The 22976-nt window shown below is 31.3% G+C and overlaps 2 protein-coding genes across 3 annotated transcripts; both read right to left on the bottom strand.

Moving 5' to 3' along the window:
- Positions 1 to 14346: 14346 nt before the first annotated feature.
- Positions 14347 to 16933, bottom strand: LOC108471358 (cytochrome P450 704C1-like). Of its 2 annotated transcripts, none has more exons than XM_017772992.2 (6): positions 16366 to 16933; positions 16063 to 16275; positions 15466 to 15750; positions 15046 to 15381; positions 14755 to 14958; positions 14347 to 14683 (listed from the first exon to the last, which is right to left on the bottom strand). In XM_017772992.2, the coding sequence occupies exons 1-6, from the start codon at positions 16903 to 16905 to the stop codon at positions 14501 to 14503; spliced, it is 1761 nt and encodes a 586-aa protein (XP_017628481.2). In that variant the 5' UTR covers positions 16906 to 16933; the 3' UTR covers positions 14347 to 14500. The 2 variants fall into 2 exon arrangements, with proteins under 2 accessions (XP_017628481.2, XP_052886862.1); XM_053030902.1 differs by having other exon boundaries at positions 14494 to 14661.
- A 997-nt stretch (positions 16934 to 17930) lies between these two features.
- LOC108486532 (mitochondrial metalloendopeptidase OMA1-like) lies at positions 17931 to 21006 on the bottom strand. Its single transcript, XM_053031122.1, has 3 exons — positions 19953 to 21006; positions 19322 to 19470; positions 17931 to 18474 (listed from the first exon to the last, which is right to left on the bottom strand). The coding sequence occupies exons 1-3, from the start codon at positions 20196 to 20198 to the stop codon at positions 18225 to 18227; spliced, it is 645 nt and encodes a 214-aa protein (XP_052887082.1). The 5' UTR covers positions 20199 to 21006; the 3' UTR covers positions 17931 to 18224.
- Positions 21007 to 22976: the final 1970 nt, after the last annotated feature.

A 22976-nucleotide genomic window follows, 5' to 3' on the forward strand; every position in this document is an offset into this window, starting at 1 on the left:
TCCGACTTATCCTGATACTGATTACCATCAGCATGTTAGACAAGATGACATGGAAGATATATTACGGGATGCATTTAATATGCGTAATCATGGTGAGCAATCATTTCCACCTGACTTTATTATATCTGAGGATTGTAATATTACTGGAAATGTTTTTTGCGAAACGGGAACAAGTGCACCTAATGAGGAGCCAAATGAATAAGCGGCTAAGTTCTACAATTTACTTAATGAAATGAATGAAGAACTTTACGAGGGATCAAAATATTCGAAATTGTCCTTTTGCATTCGTCTATTTCACTTAAAATGTTTGGGAGGGTGGACCAGAAACTCTTTTACAATGTCGCTAGAGTTTCTAAGAGAGATGTTTCCGCTTGCAAAAATTCCCGCCTTGTCAAGATATGAAGAGACTAATAAAAGATTTGGGCCTTGGGTATGATAAAATTCATAGTTGCCCAAATGACGCATGTTGTATTGGGGTGATCGAAAAACCAACAATCTTGTCATGTTTATGTAAGTCTCGTTAGATGAATAGTAATACGAAGATGTGAATACGGATGAAGGTGGGGCACAATTAAGAAAGAAGCCACCAAGGTCTTGCGATATTTTCCCCGATACCAAGACTTCAAAGGCTTTTCATGTCCTCAAAGACGATTTAATCTATGAGGTGGCATAATGATCAACGGACCGATGATGGATTATTAAGACATCCTCGGATTCTTTAGCTTGGAAATCATTTGACAAGAATTTCCAAGCTTTGCAAGCGATCCTCGAATGTGAGGCTTGGGCTATCGGTGATGGCTTTAATCCATTTAAAATCATGAGTACTTCAGACAAGATTTTGGCCTCAGTAGTGCTTGTTCCTTACAATTTGCCTCCATGGATTTGCATGAAGCAATCTTCATTTATTTTATCAATGATTATCCCGGAGAGAAAGGTCCCGGAAATGATATTGACATCTATTTGCAGCCACTTATTGAAGAGTTAAAACAATTATGGTCGGGTGTTGAGACATATGATGTATTGAGAAAGGAAAACTTTAATTTACGTGCAGTTTTATTGTGGACAATTAATGATTTCCCGGCTTATGCTAATTTATCGGGTTGGAGTACTAAAGGACGTTATGCCTGTCCTTGTTGTGCTGCGCAAACTTGTTCGAAGTGGTTGTCTAATGGGAAGAAGTTCTCTTACATGGGCCATCGTCGGTGGTTAGATGAAAATCATAAATTTAGATTTCAGAGGACTCTATTTGACGGTACTAAAGAGTACAGAGGAGCTCTTGAGCAGACCGTTGGATCTAAAATCTTGTTGATGTTAAAAGATATCAACTTTAGTTACGGGAAGATGAATCAACCACCTATCACGCAAATAAGGAGAAGATCGAGGGATGAATCTGATGATGAATCTGACGAAGAGGATGATCCTAATGAGGCGGAGTTGTGGAAGAAAAGGAGTATTTTTTTTTAGTTGCCTTATTGGGAGCACAACATTTTACGCCACAATCTTGATGTCATGCATATTGAGAAGAATGTCTGCGAGAACATAATTGGGACAATTTTAAATGTCGATGGAAATCAAAGACAATCTTCGAGCCGACTTGATTTAGTTGACATGAGAATCGGCGTGATCTTCATCCTCAAATCGCCGAATGGGAAATATCGGTTGCCGCTTTCTATTTTTTCAATGTCAAAGAAAGAGAAAGAAGTTTTCGCATGGTGTTGAAGGATATAAAGGTCCCGATGCGTGTCGGCAAATATATCTTGATGTGTGAGTTTCAAAGACCAAGATTATATTCATTAAAATCACATGATTACCACATCTTGATACAAGATTTACTCTCAATTGCTTTACGGTCTTTGTATGTCAAAAATGTAACGTCTGTATAATTGAACTATCCAATATAATGAAAGCTATTTGTGGCAAAGTTTTGAATGTCAAGAACTTGAGAAAGTACAGGATCGGCGTCTTTGATTTTATGCAATTTAGAAGATCTTTCCACCTTCCTTCTTCACTATTATGGTGCACTTGGTAATCCATCTCCCTCACGAAGCAATCCTTGGTGGACCGGTTTTTTATCGATGGATGTATCTTATAGAAAGGTGCTAATTTATTTCTCAAGTATTCATTCATTCACCTTTATACATTTAGTTACAGCTTTTGATAAATATTGTATATCGTGTTTAGGTTCCTAAGTAAATTGAAGTCATATTGTCGCAATAAGCGTTATCCAGAAGGATCAATTGCTGAAGGCTACTTGGCAGAAGAGTGCATGACCTTCTGTTCTAGATATTTAGAAGATGCTGAAACACGATTGAATAGACCAAGTAGAAATGCTGGGCTCAATGATCATGACTTGGCCAAAACTTATTTATTTCAAAGTTATGGAGAACCAATGGGCAAAGTTGAAATTGTAGAATTAGATGATATATCGTGGATACAGGCACATCGATATGTACTTTTCACCACGATTCAATTGAACCGTTACGCAAGTAAGTTATAAAATTGTCTTACATATTCGTCGTTTTGATTTGTTTATCTTCTAACCAATTAAACTTGTTTTTAATATAGTGAGTACAAACAAATTTTGAGATCTCGTGCACGCTCTCGAATATTACAACATCGAGAGATTAATAAGTTATTCACAGAATCTTTTCATGAATGGTTAAGTCAAACGGTATGTAACTAAAGTTAATAAGTTACATATAATCGCGAAATTTAGTTAATCAAATAAGAATGTTTTTACATAATACATTTATAATTATTTAATTTACTTTCGATTCAGAGGTTTGGAGTGGAAGGACGTCAATGACGAAATTAAATGGCTTTCCCAAGGTCTGAACAGAGTAATAAAAAGATATAGTGCCTTCCTCATCAATGGATACAGATTTCATACAAAGTATCGCGAGAGAATGAGGAGAACTCAAAATTGTGGAGTTGTTGTTAACTCTTCAATTACAAGTTATGCTAGTGCTAGGGATAGTAATCCGGTTGAGGGTAATGTGGAGTATTACGGACTTCTTACCGACATTATTGAGTTGGATTACTATGGCAGATGGAAAGTTATCTTATTTCGGTGTGATTGGGCTGATGTTAATACTGCTCGAGGAATTAAAAAAGATCAATTTGGTTTTACAATGGTGAATTTCTCTCGCTTGATTCACACTGGACAACAATTGATGGACGAGCCATATGTATTTTCCTCTCAAGTGAAACAAGTTTTTTATTCGAAAGATCCAACTGATGAGGGTTGGTATGTTGTACTCCTAACACCCTAGAGACTTGTTTGACATGGGTAATGGAAGTAGAGATGACATTGTCGAAAGATCAGAAACATTACCTTTTCCAGAACAAAACTTAGATGAAAATATCCCTAGTACTAGTACACAATATCAATGGGTTCGAGATGATGTGAATGAAGATATTTACGAATAATGATGTAGTAAGATTTTACGTTTTTTAATTATATGTAATATTATAATTTTAATCTTGGTCATGTTATATAATTTGACTATTTTATATGTACTATTATTGTTGTAATTTGTTACTAAAACTTTAACTATTTTATGTGTATTGCAGAAAAATGCGTAGAAGAAGATTACGTGGTTTAAGTATTGTCCGTAATACTCCAAATTCGTAAGAAGGAAATAGTGAACAGCAGACAGCTTGTTGGATCTTCGAATGTGCCGTAGACACTTGACGAGCCTGAAGAATTTCAAAGTAATGTTACGTTTATTTTACATGTGTTGACTTTTATTATTAATTTATTTGTAATTTTAATATAATAATAGTATATCATTTTCAACTGAAAATGGTGGGACGCCAGAGCTCGAGGACGATAATCGCTTAGTGATTTATACGACTTAGATATTGCCGAATCGTGTAAAAGTAAGTAGAAATACTTATGGCCACTGTTGGATCTGAAGCTCGACTTTTAGCGAGCTATATTGGCATTTTAGCACGAAATGCCGAGATGTTGCCCATCAACTACTTAATCATGGCATCACATGCCCGATAGCAACAAAATCAGGCTCTCGCTAATATTAAGGTAACAAAATGTGAATGTAATTTATAATATTTTGGTTTAAGTTTCATTGATATTTACATTCTAAACTTGTGGTTTTTTAGGATAGATTTGCTTTAGAGGTCTCCGATGATTATATCAAGAAGACATTGGGTAAAAAATGGAGAGACAATAAAAACATTTTAAAAAAATAATATTTTAAGAAAGACATAAGCCTCGAGGAAAAATTGAGAAATGTCTCGCCGGGAATGCTGAGGTACTAATGGGAAGATGCGGTTAGATTCTGGAATTCAAAGAAAGGAGAGGTATTACGTATTTCCAAACTCTTATATATAGTGTTTACTATATACGTAATAATAATTTCATTACGTAGGACCGTGAGCGAGTTGAATAAGCAGCAGCAAAAACAAAATTCACGCATTACCATGTCGTCGAAGTTTTGCTTCAGAATGAGGCCGAGGTATTAAAATTTTATTAATTCTTTCAAATATTAATAACTTTCTAATATTAAATAATATTTTTACTACTATATTGTAGGAAGTCAAATCTGACAAAAGTTGGACGCCTTCACTTTTTGAGATTACGATAGGAAAAAGATGGATCTCCTATGACATCCAAGTGGAGAAATTATGGTATATTTACTTAATAATATTTTATTTATTCTAAATATTTATAATGTTTAATTATAATTGTTTAATTCAATTCATCATTAGTAGTTTTAAATAATGTTATGTTGCATTCCTTTTATTATATATTTCGTTTCTAACTTTTTAATTGATTTTTAGGAGAAACTAAAGGATAAGAAGGCGAAATATGAAGCGGCTACTTCGATGATAGTTCTGTTAATCTTGAGAACATTGATAATGTAATTATCATCAAGTTTTGGGTCCCGAAAGGTACTGTCGGGTTCGATTTCAAGGATCTGGTGTTACCCGACCCAATATTTTGGGTCCGCTCCCAAAGAATACATGCCTTCCAAGTCAAGCTAAAGTCAAGTTCAGAGGTTAAGAGATCGATAGCTCGATGCAAGCGAACACAGTTGAGCAAATTGCCGAGGTTCAACGAAAATATGAAGAACTCCAAAGAACAACTTAGAGCGGAGGCAAGAGAGGGAGGCAAGCGAAGCATGGGAGGCAAAAGCAAGAACGAGGGAGGCAGAGCATAGGAAAAAGTACGATGACCTCCAAATACTGACTTCAAAGAGATGATGCAGATGTTTCAACAGTCGCAAAAGCCGCCATCTTAGACATTAGTTTTCTCGTTGTAAGAATATTTTTAACTTTGTCACGTTTAACATTATTCTAAGAATATTTTAAATCATACTTTATTAATGACATCATATATCTTTCGTTAATTTTGAAGTATTATTTAGAATTAATATTTTTGGTTGTATTTTTTAATGCTAAATTTGGTATTTTGGCTACATTTTATGCTATATTTGTTGTATTTGGTTGGATTTTAATGCAGGAAAGGTTGAATATTGGTGGAAAAAATATATTGCAAATATGCCAAAATTAGCGGTGCTTTTTCTTCAAACGCCGCTAAAGGCCACGACTTTTAGCGGCGCTTTTTTTTCAAACGCCGCTAAAGGCTAAAAAAAGTGCCGCTAAAAATCTGTTTTGCTGTAGTGATTCTTAAAATCACTCATAACAACAAAATTGAACTAAGATTCGGTTTCTTGATTTTCTTCATAACAAGAAAGTAAATATTGATTTTTTTTGCCTCGTGTGCAGTGCTAAAGCCTTCGCAACGAAGTTTTGTACAACCTCATTCAATCTTGCCTTGCTCTGCTTTGTTTTTCACCTCATTATTGGGCCTTGGGGTAAAGAAAACCCATTTCATCTGTTGTCCACTTGTTGGAGGAATTCAACTTTCTCAAATCAGGTCGAGTAAAAATCCGTCAGTTATGAGTTTTGTTTTAATATTTAGATATCAATTGGACTTCAATTATTAAATCAAAAGACTAGAGGAACTAAATTCCTCAGATTAAATGTAAAAGGGACTAAATTTCATATGTGCAAGGAGTATACGGACTGAAAGCATAATTAGACCAAATATAAATATAATAGTTACATTTTTAGGGATAAATATCAAAGTTACATATAAATTTTGATTTACGTGAACTTTGATTTGTTGAAATTATACTTATGAAACTTTGATTTTTTTTTTAATTTTGATTTTGATGCAATTGTATTTTAAAGGGTAAACTACACAAATAGTCACCAAATTATAAAAAAAATCATTTTAAGCACCAAAAATAAAAAGTTTGCAACTTAAGCACTAGGGCTACATAGTTCAGTCATTTTAGTCACTCCCGTTAAAATTACAGACAACATGTTAACATTGCACTTAAAAATTCAATATAATAACAAATTTAGTCCACCCCACCCTTCTTCCCCTCCCCTACTAGACCTCCTCCACCATCATCCCTGTAATGACCTAAAATACGCAGGCATCGAAAAAGTACATTATTGGGCCTCCATCTTAATAAACCGAACCTGTAAATAATTATTAGAAATACCTATGAGTCTAGTAGTGTGTCTAATTAGGTTTTGATTAGGTGAATTTAGCTTAATTAAGAGTAATTAGAAAAAAAGGACTAAATTGAATAAGGGGAAAATAATAAAAAGAAAAGGGGACCAAAATAAAAATATGCCATTTGATATAATTGAGGCGGCATTAGATTGAAAAATCTGCGATTTTTCTTAGGTATATATATATTATATTATATTATGAAACAAAATAAATAAGTACAAATGTATGGTAATAAAATATATATGTGTAAAAATTATATTTTTACAATTGTAATTTAAATACATAATTTACTTATAATTTAAGTATAAAGATATTTTATGATTATTTATTATATTATAAGATTTTTATATGATAAATAAATTATGATTTTGACAAATGTATGGCATAGATGATATACAAATGTAACAATGTATAAATGTACATTTGTAACATATGTATTTCAGATTAAATAGATACTTATTATATTTATTATTATTTAATTGATATTATATTATTAAATTAATGAATAAATTAATAAGTTGACAAATGTATGTGTGTAATAAATATATGTGGACAATTGTAAAATACTAATGTATTTTCTTGTAATTTAAGTAAATAGATATTTATTATTTATTATTAAGTTAAAAGATATTTATTAATTACATAATTATTTTATAAAATTTTTATGTGATAAATAAATTAATTTATGACAAGTGTAAGGTATTGATTAAGTACAAATGTAAGAAAATATATGTGTATACATTTGTAATATATCATTAATTATATAATAGATATTTAGTATAGTTATTATAATATATATATATATATATAATAAATAAAAAGGAACCAAAAAAGAAAAGAAAGAAACAGAAGGAAAGAAAAAAAACCAAGGCTTTCGAAAGTAAGGAGAAAGAAAGAAGAAAAAGAGGAAATAGGGTTTTTAAAGTTCAGAGTTTAATTTGTTAGCAAAGAACTCGAGGTACTGGTACTGAAAGGAAATGAAAAAGGTTGTCGAAGAGTAATCGAACAAATTCGGGTTTGTATTACTATAATTCAAATTATTTATTTATTTATTAAATGTTAAATTAAATTATGTATTTGGTAAGTAAATTATGAGGTAAGTGTTGTTATGGAATTGAATGATAATTGAAATGGTTGTTAAATAAATTTTAGTATTGGATTATGATTGAATTGTTGAATTGAAAGAGAATTTGGGATTTAAAGTGAAGTTGAATTGAATGAGAAATATGTGTTGGTATTAAATTGTATTTTGATTGGTGAATGGAGAGTGTATTTGATTTTGAAAGTGGATTTTTGAATTGAAAGTGAAATTGTTATTTAAGTGGAATCAATGTGAATATCGATCGAAACAAAAAAAGTGAATTAAATATCCTATTAACTAGTTGGGCTGAGTTGGATATAGTTGGCATGCCATAGGATTGGAAGTGTAATGACCTGAAATTCACGGGCACCGGAAAAGTGAGTTATAGGGCCTCCGTCTTAGTGAAATAAGTTCAAAATAATTATTAAAAATATTTATGAGCCTAGTGGTGTGTCTAATTAGGATCTAATTAAGTGAATTTAGCTTAATTTAGAGTAAGTAATAAAAAGATTAAATTGAATAAAGGGTAAAAGTTTAATTATAAAGCAATAGAAAATAAAAGGATTAAAATGGCAATTAAGCCATTGACTACAAATGAGGTGGCATATTGGTGAAATAAAATCAAAGATTTTTTTAGGTTTTATATATTATAATGATTATTATTATGGTTTTATATTAAATTGTTATGATTATTTAATTGATAATATATTATAAATAAATTAAATAGAAGACAATTGTATGGTAATAAAATATACATGTGTAAGGATTGTATGGGTACATTTGTAATTTAAATCTTTAATTACTTATAATTTAAGTATAAAGATATTTGTTAATTAAATAATTAAATTATAAGATTTTTGGTATGAAAAACAAATTAAATAATGACATTTGTAATAATATGAATATATACATTTGTATTATAATTATGTATTTACTTAAATTTTAAGTTAAAGATATTTATTAATTAAATATTAATATTATAAGATTTTTATCTGTTAAATAAATAAAAGAAAGACAAATGGATGGTAATAATAGTGTACAAATGTACAAAGATACATGTATACAAATGTGTTAATTATATTGTTATTAAATTAATAATAATATATATTAGTTAAATGATAAAATAAATAAGTAAAATAAATGAAATAATAAAAGAATAAAAAGAAAGACAAAAGAAACAAAGAAGAAACAGAACAGAAGCATTTCGAAACAGGGAAAGAAAAAGAAAGAAAGAAAAGGGAAAGGAAAAACTAGGGTTTTAAGGTTTGAAGCTTTAAAAGGTAAGTTAATTAAGTCCTTTTCTCTTAATTTTGATGTTTTAGGAGCTTTGAAACAAGATTTTGATGAAATTAAGTTGATAGTTCAAGAGTTCATATGTTTCCAAGTAGGGTTCATGTTGGAAAAATTATGGAATTAGGGATTTAATTGAATGAATTCTAAGTTAGAATTGATTAAGGGATTAAATTGTAAACTAGGCTATAAGTTTTATGTTGTAGGGACTAAATTGAAGAAATTTTGAAATTAGGGAAATATGCTGGAAATTTTATAGTTAAATATAAGTTTAGACAAAATTTGAATAGAAAAGAGAGTGAATTGGATTAAGAAAATAATTAAGTTTAGTTAGGATTAAATTGGGAATAAAGTAGGAGTTGTTTAGAAATTTAATTATTTATTATAATTAGTGCTGTAAATAATAATGTAAATTACTATTATTTTCAGAGCCAACAAAGAACCTGAAGCATCAAGATCGAAAGGAAAGGAGAAAGTCATCGAGGACTAAAACGGAGAATTACGGTGTGTATTACTATAATTCAAATTTTAATTATTATTGATTGCTGAAATTTTAATTGTTATGTATGGTAAGTAAGGCTTGAGGTAAGTATGTGATTATTTGAAAAGTGTATTGATTGAAAAATAAATAAATGGTGACAATTGTATGGTGTTGATGGTATACACTTGTGTGAAAATTAAATTGTATATGAATTAAGATAATAGATATTTGAATTGAATGAGTATTGAAAATTTTTGTGTAAATTAAATTGAAATTAGAAAAAATAAAATAATACCCTATTAACTTGTCGGACTAGATTCGATACAAATGGCATGCCATTGATTTGTGATGTCTTGAGAGATTGTAGTTCAAATGAGAAGATGTTTCATATTATATACTTGGTTTATCCGAATAGGCATTTAATGCCTTATTGGTGTGTTTGGGAGGATATATTATACCGTGTGTTATGGAGGATTTACAATATTCGGGTGTGTTTGGGTTGGATATTCGGTGTGTTTGGGTGGAAATCCGCGATCTGTCATAGTCCGAGCTTTGTTAATAGGGTAAATAATTGAAATGAAATTTTGAAAATGAGATTATTTGTTTTAGTACTATTGAAAAGTACGAGAAAGAATGTATGAACTAAATTATGAATTGAGTTAGTATGAGAAAAATGAATTATGAATTTAAGCTTTATGAAGTAAAATAATTATATATAAAAGTAGTTTAACTAATTATAGAATTTATGGTTGATGTTTATAATTTATTAATGTTAAATAGTCTTGAGTTATAGTAATACCATTGAGTATATCCATACTCAAATGACGGTTGTTTCCGTGCGCAGTTAGTAGAAGTCAAGTGTCCCTACCAACATCCGAACAATCCCGACTCCAACACAAACTTGGTGATATATATTTTCTTTTGGGTAAAGGTGGCATGTACATAGGTGTTATTTAGTCACTTGAATATGTATATTACTTTGGGTAGTGAAGGATGAATTATAAAATTTAGATGGTTAAATGAAATGGTAAGGAAAGTACATGATATTTTGATACATGAACATTAAGTTGTTAAATGAATGAAGTTTTAATCAATTTTGAATGATGCTATGATAGTTATTAAATTAAAATTTTGTTAATAATATAAATATTAGTATATGAATGTGAAATATTGGTGTTGGTTGTTTTGGTTTGAATTTGCGGAGGTTTAGGTAAAAATAAGCGTAATGTCACCAAATTTTTATAAAAAAAAATTGGAATACTCGAACAAGTCCCGTTCTACTTTTAATACGTGTTTGAACTTCGAGAGTTCAAGATAGGGACTTAATTATTATATTATACTATGGAAGTTATATTAATTGTAAATTATTCGTAAGTTGTCTGATATGTCCGGTAATGCCTCATAACCTCGTTCCGACGACGGTTTGGGGTTAGGGGGTGTTACAGGAAGTGTTTAGGGATACATCGACCTCGAGTCGATGAGACACTGGGTGTCACTATTGTACTTCGAATAGATTCGATGAAGTACTGGGCACCACTTTACTTCGGCTAGGCCGATGAGACACTGGGTGTCAACTTTGCTTCGAACTATTCGATGAGGCACTGGGTGCCATTCTGGTTTGTTTAGTTGGATCCGTATATTCATCAAAGTCCGGGTTTATTAATAGGGTGAAAAACTGAAATGAGAAATTTAAATTGTGGATTGAAATTGAGATTGGAAATGGAAGGCATGAACTAAACATTGATGTAGTGAAGAAAATTGAAGTTTATGATATTTAATTGAAATAGATAAATAGTTGAAATTGTGTTACTATTATTAATGAATAAAGTTTAAGAATGAGTTAATATTTGAGAAAATTCAATTGTTATATGTTTAATATTTATATTTCATTATTGTTATTATAGTTTGAATTATAGTAATACCATTGAGTATGTCTATACTCAACAGACGGTTATTTTTTCATGCGTAGCAGTCAGTAGGAGTCAAAATCTGGTCCAACATCTGAACCAATCCCGATCCCAGCAACCTTGGTGATATATATTTTATTTTGGTATATGTGGCATGTACCTAGATTGTATTTTGAGTTAATGTGGTTTTGGATTGTAAGATAATATGTGATGATTTAAATTGGCAAATGAAAGATTAAATAAATGAAATGGTATATGTATAACATTATGTTTGAATTGATAATTGAATAGAACTTTTAATTTAATTTGAATAATGGTATGAATGATCATATAGTAAATTCTAGTATTAATCTTGGTATATTTTAGATGTTTACATGTATGAATTGAATTGGTTATATCATTGGTATTGGATTGGTTTCAGTTTGAAATTACAGGAAGGTTAGATGTATATAAAGGAGGTTATATTGAATTTTTAAAAAAATTTTAAAATTTACGAAAATTCTCCGGGCACCTAGATAAGTCCTGATCCACTTCTAATACGTGTTTTGGGCCTCGAGGGTCCATTATAGGGGCTTAAGGATTAAATTTATCCTTTGTATGTTAATTATTTGTGAGTTATTCGTAATTTGTTCTATATGTCCGGTAATACTCTGTAATCCTATTCCAGTGACAATAGAAGGTTAGGGGATGTTACAATCCCCGTCCTTCCTCCCTCCCCTCACCCCCAAATTGAAAGGGAAAACATTTGCAGCAACATTGTGGAATATGCATATTTTGCAGTATAAGTAGCATCTTTGGAGTAATCTGGTTTTGCAATGGATAGCATCAAATAATATTCTACCTATACACATATGTTACTTAAATTGTAATTTTTTTTTTATTTTGAATACTTAAAATAATTTTTTTATAATTAAGTGACTATTTGTATAATATAACCTATTTTAAAACAACAAATAAATTCAGCAAATATAATTATTGTTTATGCAGTAAATAAACATAAATGAAACCCGTTAAAATTCAAAATCACAATATTTTTTAAAAATATATTACATTTAATATTAAATCAAAATTCTTATATAATTTTAACACTAGTAGGAGTAATCCTTCTTTGTCTCATAAATCTCTTTTACACCTACGTCCACCTCTAAAATTTATTATTCACGTGATGAAATATAAATATAATAGCTGAGTTCTTTTCCTATCAATTGATGATCCATTAAAATATATAATTAAGCACCTTGAAAGAGTGCACTCGAGACTGATATATTATTGCTGAATTGTTTATGTGTTCCCTTGTATCACTCTCCCTCCCTCTCTCTTCGTGCCTAACCCCCTACCTTTTCAGATTCCCTTTCCATATGTTACAAACCATTCTTATATTTTTGAAGTTAAAAATTATATTCCGATCATTATCATTGTTAGTAATTTTTGTTAAATTTGTTAATTTAAAATGTTTATTTTTTACTAATCATATGTAATGTTACACGAGAGTAATCTAATCAATATGTTAAGTTGATAAATTTTGACGAAAAATATTAAAAATATTAATTATTAGACTCGAATTTTTAAATCACAAAAGTATAAAGACTTAATTTTAACTTTTTAAGTATAGAAATTAAATTTCAAATTTTATCTAAAGACAAGGACTAATAACATATTACCAATTGTTCTCAAGTGTTGTAGGGTCTTCTGTAGGAGTGTTTATGAGTTGTTCCCTAACTACTAATAAAATCAGGGATCATGTTGAAGTGGTAAACCCCCACATAAATTGTGGTTTAGGACCTAAATCTAGCTTTTTGGATTTTAATAACTTATCTTTGAGATGGATTGTTGGGCATGGCCCCAAGTTAAGTATCCCGTAATGGGGAAAGTAGGCAATTCACAAGCTTTCCTCTCTTTTCTTTTAGTGTTTTCTTTTTAGTTCTTTTAAAGGAGATATCAAATAATTAATAATTTCTTGCATCCAACTTCATCAAATCCTTTCCCTATTGGTAGATTTAGGCTTGCTTGGTATGGAGGGAAAATAGTAAGAATGAAAAATTTATTAATCAAATGATAGATTAAAAATTTTTACCTTCGAGCTCTTTTTTATCTTCTGTACCAAAAAGAATATTAGTGTTGTTATCTGTCATGTATATTCTATAATACATACGTTATAGATTGAATAGCTCATCTAACACAATAAACTTAATTTTTTGTCAAATTTTAACAATAAACTTTCTATATGTCAAGTTCCATCCGAATTCAAATTAAATAAATTTAAAATATTTAAATTTAATTATAAAAATATATTAATATTAATCAAATCTAAACTCCACCCTAAAAAAAGTTTTAAATTGAGCCGCAATCTAGCACATAAACACCTAGTGACAAATTAGCGAACTTTTCTATTTCATAATGTTAACAAATTATTTTAAGTTCTCTATCTCATGTCATCCATAGGCAGAGATAAGTTTCACCCATCGCTATTAATGGTACAAATTGAGCCCAAGAGGATGTGGGTATGTTCTTACGAGCAGCTTCCTAATTTTCGGATTTGAGACCTTATCGGGAAAGAGGTAACTTTAATCTCCAACTACAGAATGCCCCTCACTATGTTTACTGAAATTCTAGTGAAGTTTTGGATATTATATTTTGTATTAATATTTAATGCATCTACTAACAATAAAAGTAAGTCTAAATTTAATGTGTTTGCTTTCAGTAAAAGTATCATGGAAGCCTATTATTCATAAAATAGATAAATTAATTTTTATATATTAAATTAAAAAGTAAATCAATTCTTTAATTAAAAATTTCATCTATTTTTACGATTAAAAATTAATTTTGTACATCAGTATATGCCATGTCACATTTATCGTCCGGTTATTTTGTCATTTTAGTCAACTTTTACAGTACAAAGAGATAAAATAAAAAAAAAATAACCGATTTGCTCTTTGAACTAAAGTAAATAAACTAGTTTACCATTTTTTTTTTAAGATTTCCATGGCACTTTTATGGTTTGCTTGGGGAAGACTGGGATATGGTTAAGGGGTCATTTTATCATTAAAGCCATTATATTTTTCGCTATGGTCCACAAGTTATATCAATATATTTTCTATGGAGTTTAAGACAGCTCACTTCAAAGTAGAGTATATTTGACAAAGAAAAGCAATGAAAACCAACAAACATTTTCCCAGTTGACAGCCAGGTTAGGTCCTGGGGAATGCATATACATGGAGCCCATCAGCCATGTGAAGGGTGAACATGGTTCGATACGTAGCGTCCTTCGTCTCATCCACAAGTCGGAATTTGAACAAGTAAAGGAGCACAGCAGCCATGATTTTCATTTGCCTGTATGCAAATTCCTTCCCTAGGCAGATGCGAGGCCCAGCCTAAGCATATAGGATAAATTACAATTCAATTAAAGTCGATTTGAGAGAATTAATTCAAGTTATCCTCTTACCTGAAATGCGGTGAACTTAAAAGGACTCTCCGGTCGAAAAATACCATCCTCATCAAGCCATCTTTCCGGCCGATATTCAACGGCATCTTCTCCCCAAATATATGTCATTCTTCCCATTGCATAAGCCATGTAATTAATCCCCTCTCCTTTCTTTACTTCAACACCATCAGGCAGAACATCATCCTCTACTGACATCTTCCCATCCTGCATCAGAATCACAACAAATGAATGTATATGAATAACAAATATGCCTTCACCATGTACTAAATGTGTTTTTACTGAAAATATTACCGTAGGAACTGCAGGATAAAGTCGAAGAGTTTCGGTTATTGCTGCATGAAGATAATGCATTCTATCTAACACATCATCCGTCATCAACCTCGACAATTCTTCGGCACATATGTTATCCTTAGCTTGAGTTGCATCTCTGATTTCATGGACAACCTTCTCTTGAACAAGAGGATGTTTGTGAAGCATGTAAAAGAACCAAGTGAGTGTTCCTGCTGATGTATCTTTGCCCGCTATCATGAAGTTGAGAATTATATCTCTCAAGTATCGATCATTCATGTTTTCAGGGTCTCTCTTGCTTTCCATCAAGAACCTTGACAATATGTCTTCCTTCTCTCTCTGTTCATTAGGAAACAATTCACAAGTTAAATTACTCGAACCACAAGTTTCATGAGTTTTTAATCAATGGTGGAATCTACTCACCACAAGCTTTTCATTTTCCATCTGCTCTCTCTTGCACCGAATCAAATCGAAAATGAAGTCATCAATGATTTTGACATTTCTCTTAAGAGCAGCTTCTAATCCTATATTGAAGAACCTTTTAACTTTCCAAAACATATCAACATATCTTCGAAACACGATAAAATTGGAGTCATCGAAAGCCTTGGTGAATCGGTTTGCGAACTCATCAGAGCCACTTAATGCATTTAACTCGACTCCAAAACCCACCTTGAAGATTGAATCTAAAGCTGATTTCATAAACAAATCCTGCAGATGGTGTAAAATTTAACACAATCAACACAAGGGGACACTCTCTAAATAAGTGCCTCAGCTTTGCCAAGCTCTGGTAGATTCAAAGAGTGGGAGTGCCTCAAAGTGTGAATCCGTGTGAAACCGAAGAATTTGCTACATATAAGTCATGAGTCTAGTTCATCCGCATACAAACTCTTTAGTTTCACACAGTTTCGCCTGTTCAATCATTCCGAAACATTCTTACTATATAAACGCACTAGGACTCTTGGCAAAACCGGGAGATAAAACCATAATCGAACACAATACAGAACTTGTTGAGGGTTTAACCTGCAAATCCATAGCTCGGTTAGCTACAGCTGCAGTGGAAACTTTTGCAACCAATTTTGTAGCATTATCCCGAAATACAGCACTACTATATTCTCTCAACACTCTAGTTGAAAATTCATAGCTTGCAAGCTTCCGCTGATGACGCCATTTCTCTCCATCTACAGCAAAGATACCATCACCAAACAGATCTCTCATTATCTCAATATGGGCACCCTGTATTTCCACAACACCAAAAATTTCACATTCTCATAGAAAGGAAGATAATAGAGATTAAAACAAGGCTAAAAGAAAGATTTATTATACCCTTCCATAATTAGGGAAGTTGGTTTTTAGTATATATTCGACATTAGCTGGATCAGTAGTATAAATCTCACTGTGCAATGGCATAATGAGTCGGTAAGTGCGATGCTTCTTAGCTAGGGATGTTTGGTAATCAGAAAGTGTATTGAAGTGTAGGAGCTGGTGTAGCATTGAACCAGCTATGGGAGGGCGTCTGGCCTTGGATCTTAATTCTGGAACATGGAGGAATAAGAATAAAGCTACAAATATTACCAGAACCGAAGTCAATGCTCCAAGCAGAAGTAGCACAAAAGGGGTTGAGACGAAAAGGGATATGAGAAGTAAGATAACTGCGGCCGAAAGCAAGAGCGATCCCATGATGAACTGCCTGTCCTGATATATTTCTTTTGAGAGTTTTTCTGATATATTTTTCGGATGGGTATCTGAATTTTGCATCAATGAAGTACAACACGAATAAATAATGATGGGCATTGGGCATTCCGCATATTTAATGCTCCAGACCTTAGGCTTTATATCATAACCGATAGAAGATAGGTCAGTCATCACGATTAGGATTGGATTTTTATAGAGATTAGTTAGTGGAAATTAGGCATATCTGCCGTCTTTAATAAAATAATTAGTGAGATACAATTTTTTTAAATTTAGGAAATTAGAAAAGATAGTATTTTCTTAAAATAACATCATATGAAATATTTTTCCTCAAATATTTTTTGAACTATAAGACGATAATTGTTTTGGATGAAAATTGTTCTTAAATAAGGATTATTTTAATTTGTTCTAAACATGAATTGTTCTTGACATAGTTATTTTTAATGTAGAGGTTGTTTTGAAGAAGTTATTCTATGATGATATTTTTCTTGGTAAAATTTATTCTGAATAATGATCTTCCTTAAAAATATAGTTATCTTAAATATAAATTATTCCAAAGAATGATTATTCTAAAATAGTTATTTCTAAAATGCTATTATTTTAAACCAGAGTTATTTTGAACTTTCATTCTTCTCAATAAGAATTGTTCTTGTATAACAACTACATTATATAACAGTTGTTCTAATTAAAGTCTTTTTCTGAACATAACTATTTTGAACATATTTACCCTAGAACAACATTGTTCTAGACAATTATTATTCTAAAAAAGTTATTATTGTTCCGGAAGAAATTAAAAGAAATGATGATGCTATTAATATTATCACAATTTTTCAAAATATAATATTATTTATGTTAAAGAAGACATTTATAAACTATTTTAATGTCACATTAAGATCCCGTCACTCAAGTATCCTATTACTTTTCAGCATTTTAGCAGACAACTTCAAGCGGCATTATTTTAGTAAAAGGTGATAAACGCTGTTTGTTGTTTGTGCTTATCGAGCCCAGCATGTTCAGCGGCAAGCTGATCCATCTTTCCAAAAGCAACAAGGGGGAGACTGCAAAACTAGTTGGGCCATGATTTTTTGTTAAGATCCTCTAGGAAGCGATGCCATGGCAATACCGTACCCTGAGATTTAAGATCGCAAACCTCCGAACTTTTGACTTTAGCATGCACTGTTAAACAGGAAAAAAAATGATTCGTCTAACAGGCTTACAACGTTATAGAAAAACACCCATGTTTCCAATTTCATTTACAGCGGGGAAAAAGGGAAATAGACAAGGATACTAAAAATAAATTTTTCTGACTAAAATAAAACTTGAGCGAGAAGAACACCAAATGCACAAATATCTAATTCAAGTGATGATCAGAAATGAAATTAGTAACTTGGCAAAGATAAATACAAGAAGTGGAAGTAAATGGAGCTCTTAAACTTCAGAGGCTGGTCTGGCTTCCAAATGCACAAGTAGCATCATGGTAGCGATGTGTGATCCTAAAGAAAACCCTCAACCCCACGTCCTGCACTAGCTTCCTGATAGATCACGAGTGCTTCTTCCATTACTTGAGTTTGAGCCAGCAACTGAGCTCTTTTCCTCCCAGATGGATGTGTGGAGAGATAATCTTGCATCGCTGAATCCCCTGCAACCTTTCCTAACTTCTCAAACACTTTGGGAGCAACTCGAGGATCATAGCCGGCAGACGCTAGCAACAACAGCCCAATGTAATCTAATTCAATTTCCATCCTATCAGAGATGATATAAGGGTTAAGTACTGAGAATGACTAGGTTGCTTTCAGAATATTAGAGTAATTTTACAGGTCAAGGAAAGATAGAAGGCAATAAAACTTTGAGAAGGGAATTCTTTTGAGTAAATAAATAAAACATAAACAACCTCACAAAAGCAAGAAATCCTCATATGTGCTTATTCGTGTTTTTGGTGGGATTTATGTTATCCAGACTCACACAAGTATCAAATATGAGTATGTGTCTTACATGGATGTACTAATTTTTTTCCTTTTTTTCATATATTTGGAAAATCATACTCTCGTTATCTAGATACAAATATGTTTCATCCAGACTCCAGAGTCTTGGATAGTAATACTTATAAAAGAACAAGAATAAAAACTTCAAGTAACATAGGGGAGGGGTGACGGAGTAGATCAGTTGTATTTCAGCAAATCCAATTGCATAGCATGTCGTTTAAGATAACAGAAAGAATGAAATGATCTTTCACCAGTCGTTGGCACGTTATAAAGAAGATAATGATGATGAGGTCAAAAGAGAAATCATTCACAAGTAAAACCCTCAGATTCCATTTCTGAAAGAGATTCTATTTGCTTTGCAATTAAGCATAGTAGGATGCCGATGACAATTGCAGCATTTACGCCTTGGGAGAACTAAACTGGACCATACATTCAAGAATTTAGGCATACAGGTAAAGAGGTATTGAATTCTGGGGGTTCCAATTATAGCAACAAGTTTTAGAGAAAACTCGATGTTTTCTCAATCCTTATTGAAAAACTCCAATTTCTACTTGTGTACTACATAATTCAATCAACATTCGACAGAAGAACTATAGGAACATGCATACCTCCGAGAGAAGGGGAGCCTCAAGAGGAGTGCAGACATTTTGTCGGCTAAATCGGGCATAATGAACTGATAAAGTATCAATTGTAGGATGTCAAGCCACAAATCCTTTGTTATTGTTTCGGCTATATGTCGAGCCACGGCATGTCCAACCTAATCAGACAAACACAACAAACAAACATCATCCCCACATCCATAAAAGAAAAAGATAACAGCAATAAGGCTCTGCTTGGAATGGTGGGAAAAAATTGAAATGATGGAAAATTGAAGAGTAGAAAATTAGAAAGATGGAGGTGTGCTTGGTAAGAGATAGAAAAATGGAAAGAAATATACTCTTTTTTTTCTTTACATCCAAAAATGAAACTGAAAATGTTATAATTTTGAATTAACATACATATCTCTTATCATTTTTTCTCTCTTATGATTCCAATTTGTTCATTCTATTTTGGAAGGATATTTTTATGCATTGGGACGAAAACTGATTATCCTTCTATTTTCTTTTCTCTCAATTTTCTTTCCTACCAATCATAGTCAGAATTTATCTTGCTATCACTATTTCACTTCCTCCTCTCATCCCTCCACTTTTACACTCAACCAATCACTCCCACACATATAAGCAAAATATAGTTATATACCTCATGTCCAATTATGGTTGCTATCTCGGCATCAGTTCTCAAATGCTCAAGCAACCCCCTGAACACGACAATCTTCCCACCAGGCAAACAAATAGCATTAACAACAGGCTCGTTGACAACCAAAACTTCCCAATTCAATCCTTCCAAATGAGATGTTGTCGGTTGTGATCCTTTCACTTGGCTTGACTTCCTACTTCGCTGAACCCACTTGTCGTCGAGAATCTCATCTTCACGAGACCAGTTCATCCCCAAGTTGCCTTCCTTCTCACTCTATGCCGCCATTGTATCATGTACACTCTCATGTTCAAGTGAACTCTCTGGCGATGCATACTCTAAATCACTCCATATTTGATCATGGCTCAACCCTCTTTGCAACGATTCAATAACATGCTTAGCTATTAGCGTCACTCTCACGCTTTCCGGGTGCATTGCAGGCAATATCTAACCCTTAAAAGCTGCTTTCAGTTCCTCAAACTGAGATTCCCCCATTTGTTTCTCCGTTTCTTCAGACAAGAGCACTAAATGTTTTCTTTTTGTATAAGGAACAGTTTCTAAATTCCCAAAATACACTGTGACCAAAACCCCTGAACCAACCAAGACAATAATCATCGCTTTCCTTGGATTCCAGTGGATCCACCTTCGAGGACCCCGTCGCCTAAAATGTTGAACACCGTACCGGTCGACATAGTAAAATCTCTTGGCACCGTTAAGAAAGGGATCATAGGTATAGTTATTAGAATAAATTCCTAGTCTTCGTAATATAGAAGAATATGAAGATAAGCCAGAAAACTTAGCTCTGGTAGAAGTTGAAACCGAAGAGCCAAGGTTCCGACTTATTATTGAAGACGAATCTCGGATCGGAGAACTGAAAATAGGCCGTGAAATGAAACTACTGCGCAAAGTATTAAACACAAGTTTTGCCCTTCTGCAGTATGGCATGAGGTTGGAAAATGGTAGTAAGTCAAGCCATTTGACGTTTGTTTACTATTCTTGAGAGGGGAACCGGAGAGAATTTGCTGAAAACTGAAGTGTCGACGTGTCTGGAACATGGACAATAACAAATGAAGGGCGATACGGATGAAAAAGTAAATAAATAAAGCGTCAATTACGGTTAAGCTTAGTAGTTACAATTTCATCATTAAATTTTTAAAAATTTTATTTAAATTATTGACTTATTCATAAGTTTTTATTCAATTTATTAGGTTATTAATTTTTTTTTAAGTTTTACTAATAAACTCCAAGTGATGATTCAACAATCAGTACGGTGAATTAATACTCATCGACAAATAGAATAATTTACCTTAGATTCAAGTCAATCTGATAGCCACTGTCGGAGATTGAAGAAAAAAGTTATTTAAATTTCGGTTTGCAAATTCGTGACTTCTAAATCTATTTTATAAAAAAAAAACTGAATTATATAAAAAAATGAAAAAAAAAAGATTTTGATTTGTGCAAACAATGCATACAGAAAAAGTCATATAGTATTGGTTTTAATAGCCAATAGCTTAAATGAAAACTTTTGGATAGTTGAATAATTAAATTATAACTTTTTAATTAAGTAGCCTAAACAAAAACTTACTCATAATTTAGTGATTAATAATGTAATTTACCATAAACAAACTATACTAACATAGCTTAAATTTTATTTAAATTTAGGTTTTAATCACTTAATTTTTAAAATTATGTAGTAATCATTAATGTTATTGAATTCTCACATTTGATCATTCATCCTTTAATTTCAGTTAAAGGGATTAGATGCCATGTTGACTCTTGAACTCTAGCTAAAACTAGTTTTCTTTTCCGTATGGGTGCATGGGTTATTTTTGTGTTTTGTAAAATTGTTATTTAAACAACAATTGAATAAACAAAAATTACAACGTATATTATAAGCGATAAAATATAATTTAGTTTAAAAATAAAAGATAATTATTATAAAATGTAAATTAAAATAACTATTTATTTATAATGTTGATTATAAGCTCTAAATAAAATTTAACAAATGTATTAACAATATCATAAATTTAAATATTTCATTAGTTTAAAAGAATATATAATTAACTTCAATGAATGTAATATATATACATCAAAGTATAAAACAAAATTTTCTAAACAAATTTACGTTTTCATTTTTATATTTTTGTAGTTTTTATGTATTTTTATATATTTTTAGAATTAGTATCAAATTAACACAATTTTGTAAATATTGCTAATTTTTTAAAATTAGGACTAAATTGATATAATGTGTAAATATTCAAGGCTAAAATTATTATTATGTCAATTAAAAGGGTCATGCCATCTTTTTGTTAGCCATTTAGTGGTTGGATGATAAAAAATCATGATCTCAAATAGTTCAATGACCATATTGTAACTTTTCATAGTTGAATGATTAAAACAAAAATTTATGCACATTTAAGTGTCTAACCGTGTAGTTTAACTACCCAAAACAAATTTAGGATCAATCAATAATTTTCTCAACTTTTATTTTCAATTTTACTAGTCTCAAGACGCTATTGAAAAATCTAATTAAATTATAATGATTAAATATTAAACCAATCAATTTTTAATTAAATCGATTAAATTAATTAATTTGATCCAATTCTTACAATGATACTAATATTACATTAGGAAAGTTTTATGTTACTTTCTTAAAATTATATTAGATAAAAGGTAAACAATACGGGTCATCACTCGGTTATTAATAAATTTTTATTTTAATTATTAAACTATAAAAATTACAAAATAATTATTAATATTATTAATTTATTATATTTTAGTAGTTCACAAAGTGATAATGTCACACATAAACTCACTTTTATGTAGAGTCAATATCTAAATTAGCTCTAAACTATAACTAAGTCATTAGTGATTAAAAAGTAAGAGAGAGAGTAAAATATAAAATGGAACTCGACACATGTGAAAATCAAAGTCCAAAGTTAATCTCGTCAGTTAAAATTCTCTTTCCGTGTTCTGTTTTTATTTCCAAAAATATTTAATATTCAAAATTTTATATTAAACTCAATACCC

The sequence above is a fragment of the Gossypium arboreum genome, chromosome 7 (assembly GCF_025698485.1).
Source record: "Gossypium arboreum isolate Shixiya-1 chromosome 7, ASM2569848v2, whole genome shotgun sequence".
Classification (NCBI taxonomy): domain Eukaryota; kingdom Viridiplantae; phylum Streptophyta; class Magnoliopsida; order Malvales; family Malvaceae; genus Gossypium; species Gossypium arboreum.

Coding starts and splice junctions, on each gene's coding strand:
- LOC108486532 (XM_053031122.1), bottom strand. CDS start 20,198: ATGAACTGGTCTCGTGAAGATGAGATTCTCGACGACAAGTGGGTTCAG. Junction 19,471..19,952: donor CAACCATAATTGGACATGAG/GTATATAACTAT, acceptor TTGTCTGATTAG/GTTGGACATGCCGTGGCTCG. Junction 18,475..19,321: donor AGGCTCCCCTTCTCTCGGAG/GTATGCATGTTC, acceptor CATCTCTGATAG/GATGGAAATTGAATTAGATT.
- LOC108471358 (XM_017772992.2), bottom strand. CDS start 16,905: ATGACTGACCTATCTTCTATCGGTTATGATATAAAGCCTAAGGTCTGG. Junction 14,959..15,045: donor TTTATCCTGCAGTTCCTACG/GTAATATTTTCA, acceptor ATTCTGATGCAG/GATGGGAAGATGTCAGTAGA. Junction 14,684..14,754: donor TTAAGTTCACCGCATTTCAG/GTAAGAGGATAA, acceptor CTATATGCTTAG/GCTGGGCCTCGCATCTGCCT.